Source organism: Crocodylus porosus, unplaced genomic scaffold (genome assembly GCF_001723895.1).
Source record: "Crocodylus porosus isolate Cpor-Errol unplaced genomic scaffold, CroPor_comp1, whole genome shotgun sequence".
NCBI classification, from domain to species: domain Eukaryota; kingdom Metazoa; phylum Chordata; order Crocodylia; family Crocodylidae; genus Crocodylus; species Crocodylus porosus.
Genome location: NW_017728912.1, coordinates 20,324,764 through 20,339,591, shown reverse-complemented (window position 1 = coordinate 20,339,591; position 14,828 = coordinate 20,324,764). Strand labels below are relative to the sequence as shown.

Genomic DNA, 14,828 nt, shown 5'->3' with positions numbered 1-14,828 from the left:
TTCTTATGTGCTGATCTTTCAGCAAAGATTCTACAGACAAAGCACCAGTTCATCTTTCAGTCAGATTTTCCAAACAGCATATTTGTGCCATGAGGAACAATGCCATTTTAATGATGACTGAAGTCCATACTTAGATGGCTTATATCCTTCATGCTTAATTTACAGTTTTGTCAAAGTGTTCTTTCAAGTGAAACCCCTGATGCATGATACATAAACAGATAATTGAATCTGCATATGCTCATTAGGTGCCTGATATATAAAATTTTGACATTTCCATGCTCTTTTATGGCTTATTTAACCATAAACATAATCAAGGTTCATCAAAATGTCCATCAAAAGCAGGTGTGATGTGGATAATATGCAGAGGGCTGGATCCTAATTTCACTCGCACAGCATATCATGAGTAATTTGACTGAAATCAGTGGAGTTGCACTTGTGTAAAATCAGAGAGAACAGAACTGGACCCACTGCAGGGACTGCTTGGTATTCCATGGCAAAATTAACCTTCATGTGCACTCAGATGCTGATGCAGAGAGATCTGACTGAGCAAGTACGTCAGCCACAAACCTTGACGGTGAGGATCTGATTACTGTGCAGAGCAGCGACTGTGGGGAAGCCTGGCAGACCCTAGGGACACAGCATAACATGGTACCAAAACGACACAACACAGAACATCACATAGACAATCTGCTAATGGACAAACAGAACAAACACTGTGTTTAGTATGTCTCACTGTCTATTACCAGACCAACAGCTTTGTCTGTCATATGGGGAACAGAACAAGGTGGGCAGAATACCAGAGATTTAGTTGATTATTTTGCAAATTGCAAAATTATAAAGGGGTTTTACAGAGAAAGAAACATGGGATATTAAATGCTATTATGGGTAATTATGAAGATTTGACAGCTGCTATGCTATAAATTGCCTTCAGAAGTAAGCCTTTTCAAATAAAACATGTCAAGATACTTCTAGAAAGCTGAGTACAGTGCTCTGTCCGTGGATCACTGCAGAGCCTACAATTACTTTCTATTATTGCTATTACTTTCCCACCAATATTCTGCTTAACATATGACATCCAGCACATGAACTGGTAGTATATACACAGTAATACACATTGAACAGAGGTCTACTGCTTGATCTGGAGGCCTCCAGAATTGTTGAGATCAACATTCTTGACATACATACAGCACTATCTCTATATTTGGGGCAAAATTCTCCCCTCAGATTCCTATGGTGGATTTTGACTCGTACATTAAACTCTCCTTACATGTGTTGCTCCCATAGTACTGATGCAGGGAGAGGAGAATATTTGGAATCATAACCTGCCGCAAGAGATGTGACAGGTGAATTTTGCTCTCAATTTACACCTTTCCAGTATTGCATTGGAGTGTCGAAGTTAGACCTTTTGGCAAACGGGGAGAAAGGGCCTCTCTCTTCTACAGATTTTTTTAAAAGGAAAAACACCTTCTAGTCTTAAACGGTCTTTAAACTATTTAAAGCATCTGAGGACACTTTAACCTGACAGAAGCTTCAGCATGCTCTTTTCCCATTAAAAATGGTAGTTCTATTTCTCCCGCTTTTGATCACAGTGATTTATGGCTTTTATTTACAAATAAAGGTATATCGACTGTTAGACACCTATTTCTTCATAGGTGCATTTGAATTGCATCTTAACTAGACACCTTACCCTCCTCCCAACTTAGTTTCACACTGTCATTACTCTATTGAATTCCATGGAGTTATGACACCAGTGAAAAGAGAAGAGGCTCAGGCCCTCACAGTATACAGTAAGAAAGCAAATGTTATTGGCCTTCCAACATTTTTCTGACTAAATTGAGAGAATAATTGTATATTTTTAAATTAATTGCATCTTTCTTTTTTTTCACAAACTAAAAACACCAAACATTTGCAAACATATTGCTAAGAAATACATGAATGATGCATAATTTGGAGAACATATGCACTGAATTTGCATTTGTCTTATTTCACCACATGAGGTTAAAAAGTTATTAGATGATAAATACCAGCATCTTTACATCTGTGATTCATTAGTCCTGCACTGCACATGGTCTATTCCCTTCCTTGCTAATATGCATGTGACAAAACAGATACAAATAAGGAGCCTAAAAATAAACAAACATCCGTAACATCTGAATAGTAGTGATAAACCTGATATCTCCTTTGATAAAAACAAGATTAACTTGAAACTCTCTTAACTACTTCATTTTTATTCTGCTGGCTTTCAGATCACAACATAGCAAGGCCAGCATTTTTATAGCTAGCTCTGAATACAAGAGGCTGAACATTTGGCATTTTTTTCATATTGATGACAAGTTATGAATTAATTTACTTTATCCTGCTTATTCCATCTTTTCTATCCTAAATATGAAACAGATCTGAAATAGGAAAATGGAGTTTTTACTTTTCAGAAGCCATGAAAGGCTACACCTTGTGAAAAATGTTATTCAAAATCCCTTGCTTCCCCAAAACATTTAGATGGAGGGCTGCACATTTACCCGCTGCCATCCCCAAGCTTCAGAGACTATACAGGGTCTTCATAAAGTCCTTGTGCACAACCTAAGTTATTAAAGTTTAAAAATGCACAAGGACTTTATGAAGACCCTGTATTGATCAGGCAGAAAGCTGTCATTCAGGCTTCAGCTCTTTGCCTGTACAACAGATACACTTGGGTTAGAGATTAACCCTTTCAATATTAGTTCAGCAACAGATTCCAGCTTGCTCTTACACAGCTGTGGGGAAGTAAAAAAGGCAGAGGAAGGCTTCTCCTTCCCTCCTATAGAGTACAAAGAGTTCTAAAGGAGGCAGGTTTACCCCCTCATATGTAGCATCCTGTGGAGCTGTCCTCCACGGACATAAGGAGAACCCTGCAAAGGGAACAATGCTCTGCCCACCAGAGAGCAGGCATTTCCTGCTGGCTAGAAAACAGGCTGCTGGTGCCCAAGTATCTGAATGGATATAAGACATCTCTCCTTCCCACAAAGTGAGCTACCGTCCTTCTTCTGTCAGTGCTCAAATATCTCCCAGGTGGGTTTGATTTGGGGGTTTTTTTTCTAACAATTCTCAGTGATGGATTCAAAATTGCTTGGTAGTGGATTGCTTCATTCATTTTGTACAACCAATAAAGAATGCATATTGGCTAGGGACAGAAATTACACAGAAACTGGTATGATTGGAAATCAGTTCACAGATGTAACACAACAGAAGTTCAGTGCATATAAATTGCTTTCAAAATGGCCAAAACCAGTTTAAGACAAATATGGATGCATGCAGTATCACACTTAACTGATTTAGGTTAAATTGTTTATTGAACTTCTGTCCGAGATCCTCTCCAGATTCAAGTTATTGCACAGTCCCCCAGCATCCCAGGTTCCTTTGCACCTCCCTTGTAAACCCCTCTCACAGGCTGGGTGGGCTAGCTTTGGCCCAAGCTGTCTGCTCCAGCCCAGCAGAGAGGTGTGCTCTAGTGCATGCCCCACCCCCACTTCTGGCCTGGACCACTTCAGGCACGTGGCTGCATTTCTGGAATCAGAAGTGAATGTCTGCTCCCCTGCCTATCAGTTCAATCTACACAGTTTAGACTAACCTGCAAACATTGAATCAATTAAGCCTCAGACTTTTTGACTGTCTGTACTTAGCCATTATGTTCGCAGGCTCTGAGCTGCCCTTCCAATAGGTAAAGTATCACTTAATCAACAGCTACACCAGACCACAACATTGCACTACTGAACACAACTCATTCTCACCTCTCAGTTAAGTTTTAATTTCCAACTAAGCATACTGTCACACCCTCTCCCCAAATAACTTAGCAAACAGTGAGATTTGGAACATCCTTATAGCCATAGCATTGTAAAATGCCCCCTGTTCAGCAACTAAGAAACATGTATAAAGTCCATATGTTCCCACAGGACAACTACTGAGGAAACTGAAGAATGTTAGAACTGTCTGATGCTTTCCTTCTGTTTGAAATGCAGTAACTTTCCTGTTACATCCATCATACTGCAGTCTAACATCTTTAGTGGAGGAATTCCTAACAGCAGTCCCAGAAGTCTCAGAATACACTCTGTTCAGTGTAGCTGCCTCCATAAGGTCAATATTACATTAAGATATTTGAAAAAGCGCATTTTTATTTTACTACTGTACTGTAAGTACAGTAACATTGTACATTCAGTAATGCTAGCTCTGTATTGTGCTGCATATACCATATTTCAACTACTGAAGTTGCTTATTGTGGTAAATGTGACAATCTTCCGTAGGATTTTCCTTCTGACCTGCCAATAAACTCATGCTGCACAAGCTTACATGTTCCTATGAAGACATGGTAAATGAGACAGGAATTACCACCTGCTGTTCACTTGCACTTCCTAAGGTTACAGCCAGCTGCTGCTCTTTCACATCAAATCACACAGGCTTCAGGCCAGAGTGATCCTGACACACTGTATGGCTGCCTTCCCTCCCCACAACACCACCTCAAGTTCTAATTAATCCTTCAGACTGAGTGCCAGTCCTGTAGCTAATTATTGTACCTGCCCTAGGGAATACAGTGTCCTGTATCACTCTATGCAGTGCCATGGACTGTCAGCATGAACTCTTTTATATAATCTCTTTTATCACAACTGCTGCTTTCTCCATCAGGAGAGATCTGCTAACTGAAACAATAAGCAGTAACAAATGACAAGGACTGTGGGGATTCTTTTTTTTAACATATACAATTATTCAGTGTTAGAGCTTCAGTGTGCATGTATGATATCTGCATTATGATTTTGGATCTAGTGAAAAAAGAGCTAATATTTAACAAGAAGCACAAACAGTCTCTAGCTAGAGATGGACCATTGTAAAGATATTTTCATCTGTGGTCATCACTATATTCCTGATCTATTTTGTATTTTAGTTTTAGGGGCATTCGCAATAATGCCAGCATCCTCTCCACAAATAACTCAATTGCAAGTATATCTTAAGTGGGATGTTTTAATGTAAACTGACATCCTCTGTTTATCTACATAGTAAATACACTGCTGTCAGGCAAAATGTGAGTTCCAATGAACAATCTCAACCTGACCTACACACGCTATCCTTTCTGATGACAGTCCCTTGGAGCCATCCACCTCCCAAAGTAAAGAATCCCATTGACTTAAACAGGGGTTGGATTAGGCCCTTGATATGGTTTCAGCTGAAACCCTTGACAAATTGTAATTCAAAAGCTATGAAAAGCTTCAGCTTGCAGAAATATTGTGCAGCCCCCCACAAAACATTCACGTACAGCGCTACATATTGGCCCTCTGGCACTTTTAAGATGTGAACTGAATTCAAGCAGATCTTAATGCAGCCAATGTCTTTCTCCAGAACAGTCTGGTTATAATTGCAGTTGTGGGTCATTCTACTTGTATTCACTTTGTCCCCACTGCAGTGTCTGAGCAGCTCCATGGCACAAGCTATATTTCAATTATTCACTAGAGTTTTGATGTACCGTGCTGTGCCTCCTCAAGTGTTTCCACATGGGTCAGTCAAAGCTCTGCCCACAGACTCAGCTGGGATTTTCAGGACAATGTAAACTACCAATATGGCCAGAGGTGGACAGTGCCTCACATCATAATGGACTATTCCATATAATGTGATTAAATGAGAATCTAATTATTATTATTGATGATCAGATGAAATACATAAATTGAACTTCAGTTGATCATGTTTGTTTGTTTCAAATATGAAGCATTTGAAAATCAGGGGAACAATTTTATGAAGTGTCAACACTGTTGTGAGAAACACTGTCTGTTTTTTTTCTATAGCATTGGGCCCAGTGAAAAGCCTTCCTTCCCAGCACCCCATATATCACTAACCAAGGGCACAGTACAGGCTCACTGGTGATGAGTGAAGCCACTGTTCCCAGCTATCACAGCACACTACCCTTTTTAACATGTGGGCAGGCATGCTGCGCATTTTCCTATACTGTAAAAACTACTTCTGCACTTCCTCATGGCACCCCAAGGCCATGACATAAAAGCCACTGCATGGCTTTGAGCACCTGCAAAACACCAGAAGGACACTTCGTAGATTTGAAGAAAAGAAATACCCAAACCCTATATGTTCTAATGGATTAAATACAGGGCTGGCAGCCAGGGGAACCTTACTTCTATTCTCACCTTTCTTATTTGTTGCATGCAACAATTATGGGGATAGATTCTTTACTCTGCTATACAGGTGTTATGCTAATCTCTATTAACTGCAACAAAAAAAGGAAAATTGATGTAGCACTGTGGATAATTAGTCCAATTTATGTATTAAGTAAATATGTTTGTTCCATTTGACAGACAGGAAACTACAACTTGGAAATTAAATTACTTGCCCAGGGGTAAATCAGAATTACAACCAGCATCAAAACCCATACTTCTAATGCTCCAGTCTCTGTGAATTTTACTAGCTTATAGCCAGCCATTTGCACCACTAAGAAAGATTTCAATTCCTCTTGAATTTAAATACGAGAAGACAACACAGATGTTTAAGAGCTTGTCTACAAGGGAAGTTACACCAAGACAGCATAAAGTGTGACTCTAAAATGGACATAGTTATAATGGTATTACTTCTGCTCATGTGGATACTTTTTATTCTAGAGAAATGATGGCTATTTCTGGCTCAACTTAAACTGCACCTAAAGCCACATAAATTAAAATAGAAAAGGCCATATACAGATGCTACATTTGTAGCATTACAAAAGTCCAGCAGAGAAAACTTTGAGCCCCCTTTATGGCAGAAGCACTACAATACTTCCTGGATGAAACAGGAACTTCTCTGTAGCACTATGTTTTGTAGCACCACATGTAATATCTGTACAGTGAACCATAATAGGCCCCAGAGTTTCTTGTTCCCTCAGCATCCTACAATAATCCTCTCTGCCCCACTTCAAGGGACGATGTTAGGGGCAGTGGTTTCATGACCGCTTGGGCTAAGCACAGACTGTCAAAAGGCCCCAGTTAAAAAGCTGAATTGACTCAATCTTTGTAGATTAGCCTAAACCCCACAGATTGTACTGATAAGCAAGTGAGCAGACATTCACTTTTGAGTCACATGCCTGCAGTTGTCCAGGCCCGAAGTTGGGGGGGTGCTAGAGCATACCTCCCTACTAGGCTGCAGCAGACCACTTGGGCCAAAGCTAGCCCACCCACCCTCTGGGGGAGATGCAAAGCATCCTGGGAAGCTGGAAGACTGCAAGTTAACTTGAATCTGGAGGGGATCTGGGACAACAGTTCAATTAATCAATTTAACCTCAATCAGTTAAGTCTGATATTACATTCATCTAGGTTTATCTTAAACTGGTTTTAGCCATTTTGAAAGCGGTTTATGTGCATTGAGCTTCTATTATGTTACAGATTTGAACTGGTTTCCGATCACTTATAGCAGTTTGTGTGTAATTTCTGTCTCTAGCCCTAAAGAACTGGGCACTCGACACTGCTTAAAGCAGGATACCGTATGACACTATATATTGTGGTAATTTCTTTTTTGGTGACTGATCTTATTTTCAATTAAGTTAACACAATGACATCAAAAGGGAGAAAGTCAGTATTCTAATGGAAATACATTAGAAGATGGTTTAAAAGCAAGTTAAAGAGGTTTAAAACCAGTGGTTTATTCATCAGCATCTAATTACTGTTTTCTGATTCACTATCAAAAAGTAAATAGAAAAATAATCTAATAAATTCAACATAGGCTTGGTATTTAGTTCTGTAGAAGCAAGACAGGTCCCATAGGGTTGTTTAACTGTATATTCACAGGAAAAATATTTATGAAAGCTACTACATATATGAGAGGCAGTTTTACAAATGGAATATTAGGGGGTATTTCAAAAAAGTTAGTTCTAGTTTAATATGGAACACTATAAAAAATCTTTACAAACAGCATCCAAAATGCAACAGGCAAAAAGGTGCGTTGATTTTAATATATAAACAGTACAAATTTTAATTTTAATGAAGGTGTTGTCACTGTGCCAACTTCCGGTGATACTGAAAGAAAAGAAAATGGTTTTCCAGCACTGATGTACAGCATCTGTAAAACATCTCTTGCACCACGGCTCACTCTCTTTCCTGGGTCATAATACAGCAGTAAATAGGCATCAAATTCATTAAAGACAAAGTGAGGAGAGGTAAGGGTTAAGCAAATAAGGACCTTACAATACTATCTGGGCCTAACTGTTTTAACAGAGCAAAGAATCTGTTTAATCATTCAAGTCAACAAAGGTTAAGATAATAAAATAAACTTCTGAATGCCTTTCTTTTCTGGAATTTAATCTCTCCTGCTGAAGACATTTTGGAGATGCTATCAGTTCTGTGCAGGCCCAGCTGTTAGAAAAATTGACTTAAACACACCACGAGGAAAAAATAATTTTATGAAAATAGCTAAGTATGGCTCCTGGGTGGCTTGTTATTGCACCTAGACCCCTAAACTAATTTAGAGCCAGCTGCTAGTTGATGATTTTTAGACCTGATAAACACTATATTTCTCATGTATCAGAACTAAAAGGGAGAAGCTGCAAGATTTTGTGCACTAGCTGTTTTGCTTCTGTACATTCACTTTTCAAGGTCTACTTTCATTAAGTAGGGTACAACCTCTGCTTGGATAATAAATCCTTCATAATCAAAAGGTGGAAAGGTTTCTTATACTAAGAAATTTTCAAAGGTTTTCTGATCCAGTAGCTTTAAAATGAAGTAGAACTGGGCAACTGGAACTGAGCAGTGGCTTAGCATCAGCATTTATTCTAATTGTCCAGAGGCTGAAGGGCATCATTTTTAATTTTCATTATCAGCGCTGGGTACAGTCATGCAGACCTCTACAGACATGCCATAAGACAAACATCTTCTACAGAAACAGAAAAATTATTTAGACTTAATTCATTTTGTGCCTCTTTTTACTTGTCATGGGAGGACTTCTCATTCAGCAAGAACCTTTGGGTGCCTATACACATGATCCGACACATTCTAATTAGAACATATCAGAGCAGACTCATTTGTACGCTCCAGAGTGCCTCACCATCATGTGTATTAAGTATCCCGCATTTCAAAATGGCTTCAGGAGTGCTTTAACTAAAACTCATCTAATGAGATTTAACTAAAGTGCCCCGTGGCCATTTTGAAATGAGGAACACTTAATACACATGACACTGTGGCATTTTAATTAAAGCGGCTGTCTAGGAGCTGCTCTAATTAACGTCCTTATCCCTTACCCTGGAGCACATGTACAGACACACTTTAATTCTATACCCAAACAAGCATAGAGTAATATATAGTTCCACAAAAAGAAATTCTAAGCCTCCAAATGGTATTAGCCAGATGTTCCAATCAAATGCAGTCTCTATTTTATTGTAACTATATAGAACTGTATTTTCCAAAAAGTCTAGCATATTTAGCTCTTGCATGCTATTACCATCGCTTGCATGCAAAACTCTAAAATACTGGTTTTTCTTCTTAGCAGCTCTAGACCTATGAATGCAAGAAGCACCTTAAATGTTCAAGACTTAAAGAGATCAAAATACAAGGTGCAAGAGGACAGAAAGCAAAATATTCTGGTCTCAGGTACAAGCAATGAATGAAGATGACACTCAAAGTCCTCCTTTTCATTTCACTGGATATTTTTGCCAGCTCATGAGTCCCATTTTGACTTGGCAGATCTCTACTTTTTCTTTTTGGTTTCTTTTACTAGTCAAAATATCTGGAGGAAGAATGTGGTTGTTACAAAGATTAAAAGCCGTTTTTAATTTTCAAAGAGTCAAAACTGACTTAGAGCAATAAAACCTTTGCTAAAGCAAGTATGAGTTTCAAAGCAATTGATAAAAATTGTGAAAAACAGAAAACTGCAGACTCCTTAACTTCAAAAGATGAATTAGCTTGAAAATGTCTAGGACTTTCAGGAAAGCATTCCATTTATCTCAACACTTTTGGAATATTAAGGTTAAGGCCATTCTGATATTCTTTTCTGGCAGAATACTTCTGTGAACAACAGAAAACAGTATGGTGGCACCAACTAAAATATCTATTTTACGTAGTCAATGGTAGAAAAAGCTTGGCAAAGGAAACCAAGCAGGAACAAATTAATTTAGCTTCATTTTAGTAAATAATGGATTTACATTTATATAGCTTCTATTCATCGCGTGGTAAACCCCTCGTCATAGCAAGCTGAGCATATATAACCTGAAGACAGTCATCAGAAAAGATAAATATGGTGAAAAAAAATAACATGTTCCAAAGTATTTTAGCACTTCGTATTCTTAAAATATATAAAGCTGGGAGGAGAGTAAATGAGAGGGAGGAAGCTACTGTAAAGTGAATCCAAACATACTTAAAAAAAAAAAAAAAAGGGTAATGAAAGAATAGGTTAAACTTTGAAAATAACCCAAATTAAAACTATAAATATCTAAATGAAATACCTGACTATAGTGTAAACTAATTAAATAACTAATTAAATAGGATCGATACAGCAAAGATAAGATTTGCCCCCTCAACCTCTCCATTCCTTACTTATTTGTTTTCTCCTGTCCTGAAGTTGAATCAATTTCACAGTTGTCTTCTACTGGATATCTAAGTGTTCCCTCACTTAATATGTTTAAAACTGAATTTCTTGAATCCAATTCCTGTGTGCATTTCAGCCACTCAGCATCAGCCTGAATATGAAAAGTAGCTACCACCATGATTTACGCAGCTCTGTGAGGATTCTTTCTGCAGAACAAGAATCTCCCGATGCTGTCAGTACTCTATTAACTCCCATATCACCACCCCATTACATCCTAACATAAAGGGCAAGGTTGCAAAAGAGGTATCCTTTTTGTGCCCCAGAGATACCACAGGGTTTGGGCTGTTCCCTGCAAGCACTAAGCTAGTAAAATAAGATACAGAAACCAGCTCCAGGATGTTCTATTTTGTTCCTGAGACTAAAACCACATACAGACATTCAGTTTCACCTGGGAGACTGATGGCTCAGTTATCAATGTGTACAGATGTTTGGGGGGGGAGGGGGGAGTGTCTCCCAAAGCCAAAATGGACACTCTAGCAGAAAACTAACCCAGGAACAACCAGGGTTAAATCACTCTTGGGAGAGTTTCTCTGGAAAGAGAGAATGTCCATACAACGTATCTGTCTGAGAGAAGCTGCAGCACAGTCCTCCAGCATCCCACGGTGCTTTGCTCTCACCCTCTTTTCCTCCCTTGGGGAAAAGAGTGTTACTTTGGCTGGACTCTTCTTCTTCTTCAGCCAAGCATGGAACACAACATCACCCTCTACACTGCCCTCCTTGTAATGCAGGAAGACATAGCCTGTAAGGCAGTCTGGGTCAGCCAATCAGGGCTGTCCTGTGCACTGCTGCCATCTGTTACCAGGCAGACTGAAGGAGCCTGCAGAGCATGTTGATATGTGTGATATGCTCCCCTGGCTGTGCAGCATCAGCAGTGCAAGTTCTCCCAGCTCTCTGCTTTTCAGGGACTCTGTTTAGGCATCTCCAGGCAAGTTTTTCTACTAGAAGAGCAAACCCTGGAGAATTCTCCCACGTCACTTGAACATGTGTACACAGCTTGAAACTGCACTTAATAGCCACAGGACTGAATTGCTGCAACAATGTTAAAATCCCCGTTCCTACTTCCTTTGCCTGAACTTATTCCGAAACAGCTGGGCCAGTCTGGAAAAATCCAAGTCCTTTGTTCTTAAACCCTTTTCAGTTCTCTTATATTTTTTCACTCCACTCTCTGTTTTGCCTCAGCCACTCTTCGCCATTTAAAATCTCTTCATTTCTTTGATACCATTTCCACTCTCCCAAAGCTCTCATCCACTCTGATCATATCCTGTCTTATCTTTTCCAGCTGTCTCCTCTCCAGACCTCAAATACACCTACTGTTCTAACCATATTAACCCTTTCCCTCCACTGACTCTCCTTCTTTACAATATCATATTCAAATCCTTGTTCTCACCTCTTTAATGTCCTTCACAATACCACTCTGTCACAGCAGCTTACTTAGATTGTTAAGAAATATCTCAAGCCTTGAATGCCTGAACATCTACTTTCCCTACCAGAATTCTTTGCACATCCTTCTATGCCATGAACATAACAGCCTTGCTAAAATAGCTGATGAGACACAACCTTGCCCTCTTTCAAGATCTTTGTCTAGATTTACTTCTACCCTGATGTCTATAGGAAAAACAACTAAAGTAGATAGCCAATGAGTATTTCTACAATTTATTGCATCTCCTTATAATTAAAAATCAGCTTTAAATTATTCACAACCATTAAACTGATATAGACATCTGGTCCATTTAACACCGCCTTGTTTTAACTGTTGCACCTTACTCTTTCCCTCATTTTTTTCTTTTCTTTGTTAACTCCTCTTGCTGTGTCTTGTCTCATGTGGTTTTGGGCTCTTTAGAATGGCACCACTATATGCTTGGATATCATCAAGCACAATGTAGCCTATAGACTCTACAACAACAATAATGGTAAGCAAATATGTTATGACCTCAAAGGATTTAATTTACTTTAAAATGAAAATATATTGACAAATCTGACAGAAAAATTCACATGCTGTTTTAAATCTACTATTGAACAGATCCTCTGTATCATTGGAACAGTATATCCAAATATTTGTATAATGAAGCACAGATGTAAAGGGAACAAGCTGGGACTGCCAATGTAACAATATGTTCATCGCTATATTCTTAGAAGTAAAACAAATGTAATATTTATAAACTCATGGTATGTTTCCATTACCAGCTCTAAATGGTGTTCTGTGTTTGAAATAGGTTTATGAGGCTTCAACTTATTAAGTACATAGATGTGTTGACAAGAACTATGTATCATATTTTTATACAATGTTTAATTTTGAATACATTTTATGTGAAAATCTAGGCCCTAACTGATCATGAACCCACCTTCCCTCTCTACTGCAGGAGCCCATGCAAGATCTTTACATTGCTGTTGAAACTGGAAAGTTTGCATAGGGAAGCCAGACAGCAGAGAAAAATCACTGTGAAATGCTTTTCCATCCATAAGAGAAATTGCATATTTGAACGTTCCATAAGGCTGGTAATAATGGCTATTGTAACTTAAATGCTTCTCAGACATCATTTGGTCATATTTGGTATTGTTCTCCTGCAGACACTTACTACAACATGCAGGGTAAATGCAGCTAATAAGCAGAATTAGCTAAGACACTGTTTAATTTAGTTGTGCGCTAAAGACTAATTGCCTACTCAGCGAAGGGGAAGTGTAACATTTTTTTTAAGATGCTTACCCGAGGGCCCTGATCACCTTGATCTCCCTGCAAAGTGGAAAGATGAGATGATAGTTTTAACACAGCATCTGTGTTCTACCCAACTCTCTTACACAATTTCACATTATATTGCGAAAAAATAAACTGCATCTTTTGTTAAAACCAGGAGGGGTTTCCATTATTTTGTATATGTTCGCAGAACATTTACTCACCTTCTCCCCTTTTGGACCAGGAGGACCCTGAGAAAAAGAAAAAAAAATCAGAAAATTATTGGCATAAAGGAAGTTCAACAATCATTTTTAGAGATATAACAAGCAGGTATAAATGATCCCAAACTCTCTCCCTCACATCATGATTTCTCCCAGGCTTTTGGTCTTTAAACTGCCAGTATTTTGGGGCCAGGTTTAGCAAAGGTATAGCAGCAGTTACCATGAGGTTACTTTTGCAACTAGTTCCATCAGGCACAAGGTATTCAACTGGGCTATTCACAGACATATAAACTATCGATGAAATCCTAGCCCTACTGAAGTCAATGCAAAATGTCTGGGAGGGAGGGGAGGCTTTTTACATGGAAAAGCGACTGGTGCTGCAACGCATATGATTGTATAAGCAGCGAAATGCATGTCAGCACAAAGAAAATTGCATTGCTACATGTTTGAACTAACACACCTCAGAGGTGCTTTACTTCAAAAGCTCACCACCACCATTTTCTGCATGCTGAATGGCATTTTGACACTTATACAACTGCATGCAGCACAGCGTAGTGTGTGTCAGCTCACGTGTAGAGCAGACTCCATTGAGTCTGCTCCAAAGCAGCAGATCTCTGGTGCATTGTGGGACAGAAATGTAGGTGTATAAATGTCCAAGTGACATAAAAGAAGGCTGGATTTTATCCTGTATCTGGTAATGATTTTTTTCCGAGGTCTTTTTCTAATTCTTAGCATTCACGCTTAATAAATTCAGAATTTTAGAGAATAATACATGAAAAATAAGACAGCAACTGTGGAAGAGAATGTTTTGATTTAGATCTCTGGCAACAGAGAATTCACATTCAGTCTTGTGGCATACTATCAAGATAGAGTTGTTTATGTGATAGAATTATTTACAAGAATTAAGCCTGATACGATTTTTCAGAATGAATAATTATGTTTAAAACGCCTGAAAAACAAACTGTTTATGGTGGGAATCCAGGTTCTTTCCTTAGTCTCTTCTTGCTGAACAAGTTCCCAGCTTGTTTGTTCTGCAGCACTTCAGAAACAATTTTCTAGACTACTACCTCTCAAGCTGTGCTTTGTGGATCAGTTTCTACCAGATTACATGGTGCTGACTCTGCTTCCAGTTTTTTCTATGGAGTGCCAAATGTTTCAGTGGAAATAAGTGTTTGGGCACCATTAAAAGCAGCTGGAAACAAAGAGGACTCGCCCCTTTCCCCTGCTGCTAGAGCTCATTGCCACAGTCAGAGAAAGAGAAGAAACAAGAGCCGATACCAGAGGCTGGTGTTACCAACAGCATAGTTAAAAATAACACAGAATAGTCCTAATGTCACTTTTCCATGTACACAAGGATATACTGCCTG

General features: G+C 38.9%; 1 protein-coding gene across 1 annotated transcript in view; it reads right to left on the bottom strand.

Moving 5' to 3' along the window:
- Nucleotides 1-14,828, bottom strand: part of COL25A1 (collagen type XXV alpha 1 chain) — a 526,117-nt gene that overhangs the window by 143,649 nt on the left and 367,640 nt on the right. The window contains exons 8-9 of the mRNA XM_019533963.1: nt 13,465-13,491; nt 13,274-13,300 (exon numbers count right to left, since the gene is read on the bottom strand). Coding sequence (XP_019389508.1) covers nt 13,274-13,300; nt 13,465-13,491 — 54 coding nt within the window. The remainder of the gene's footprint in view (nt 1-13,273; nt 13,301-13,464; nt 13,492-14,828) is intronic.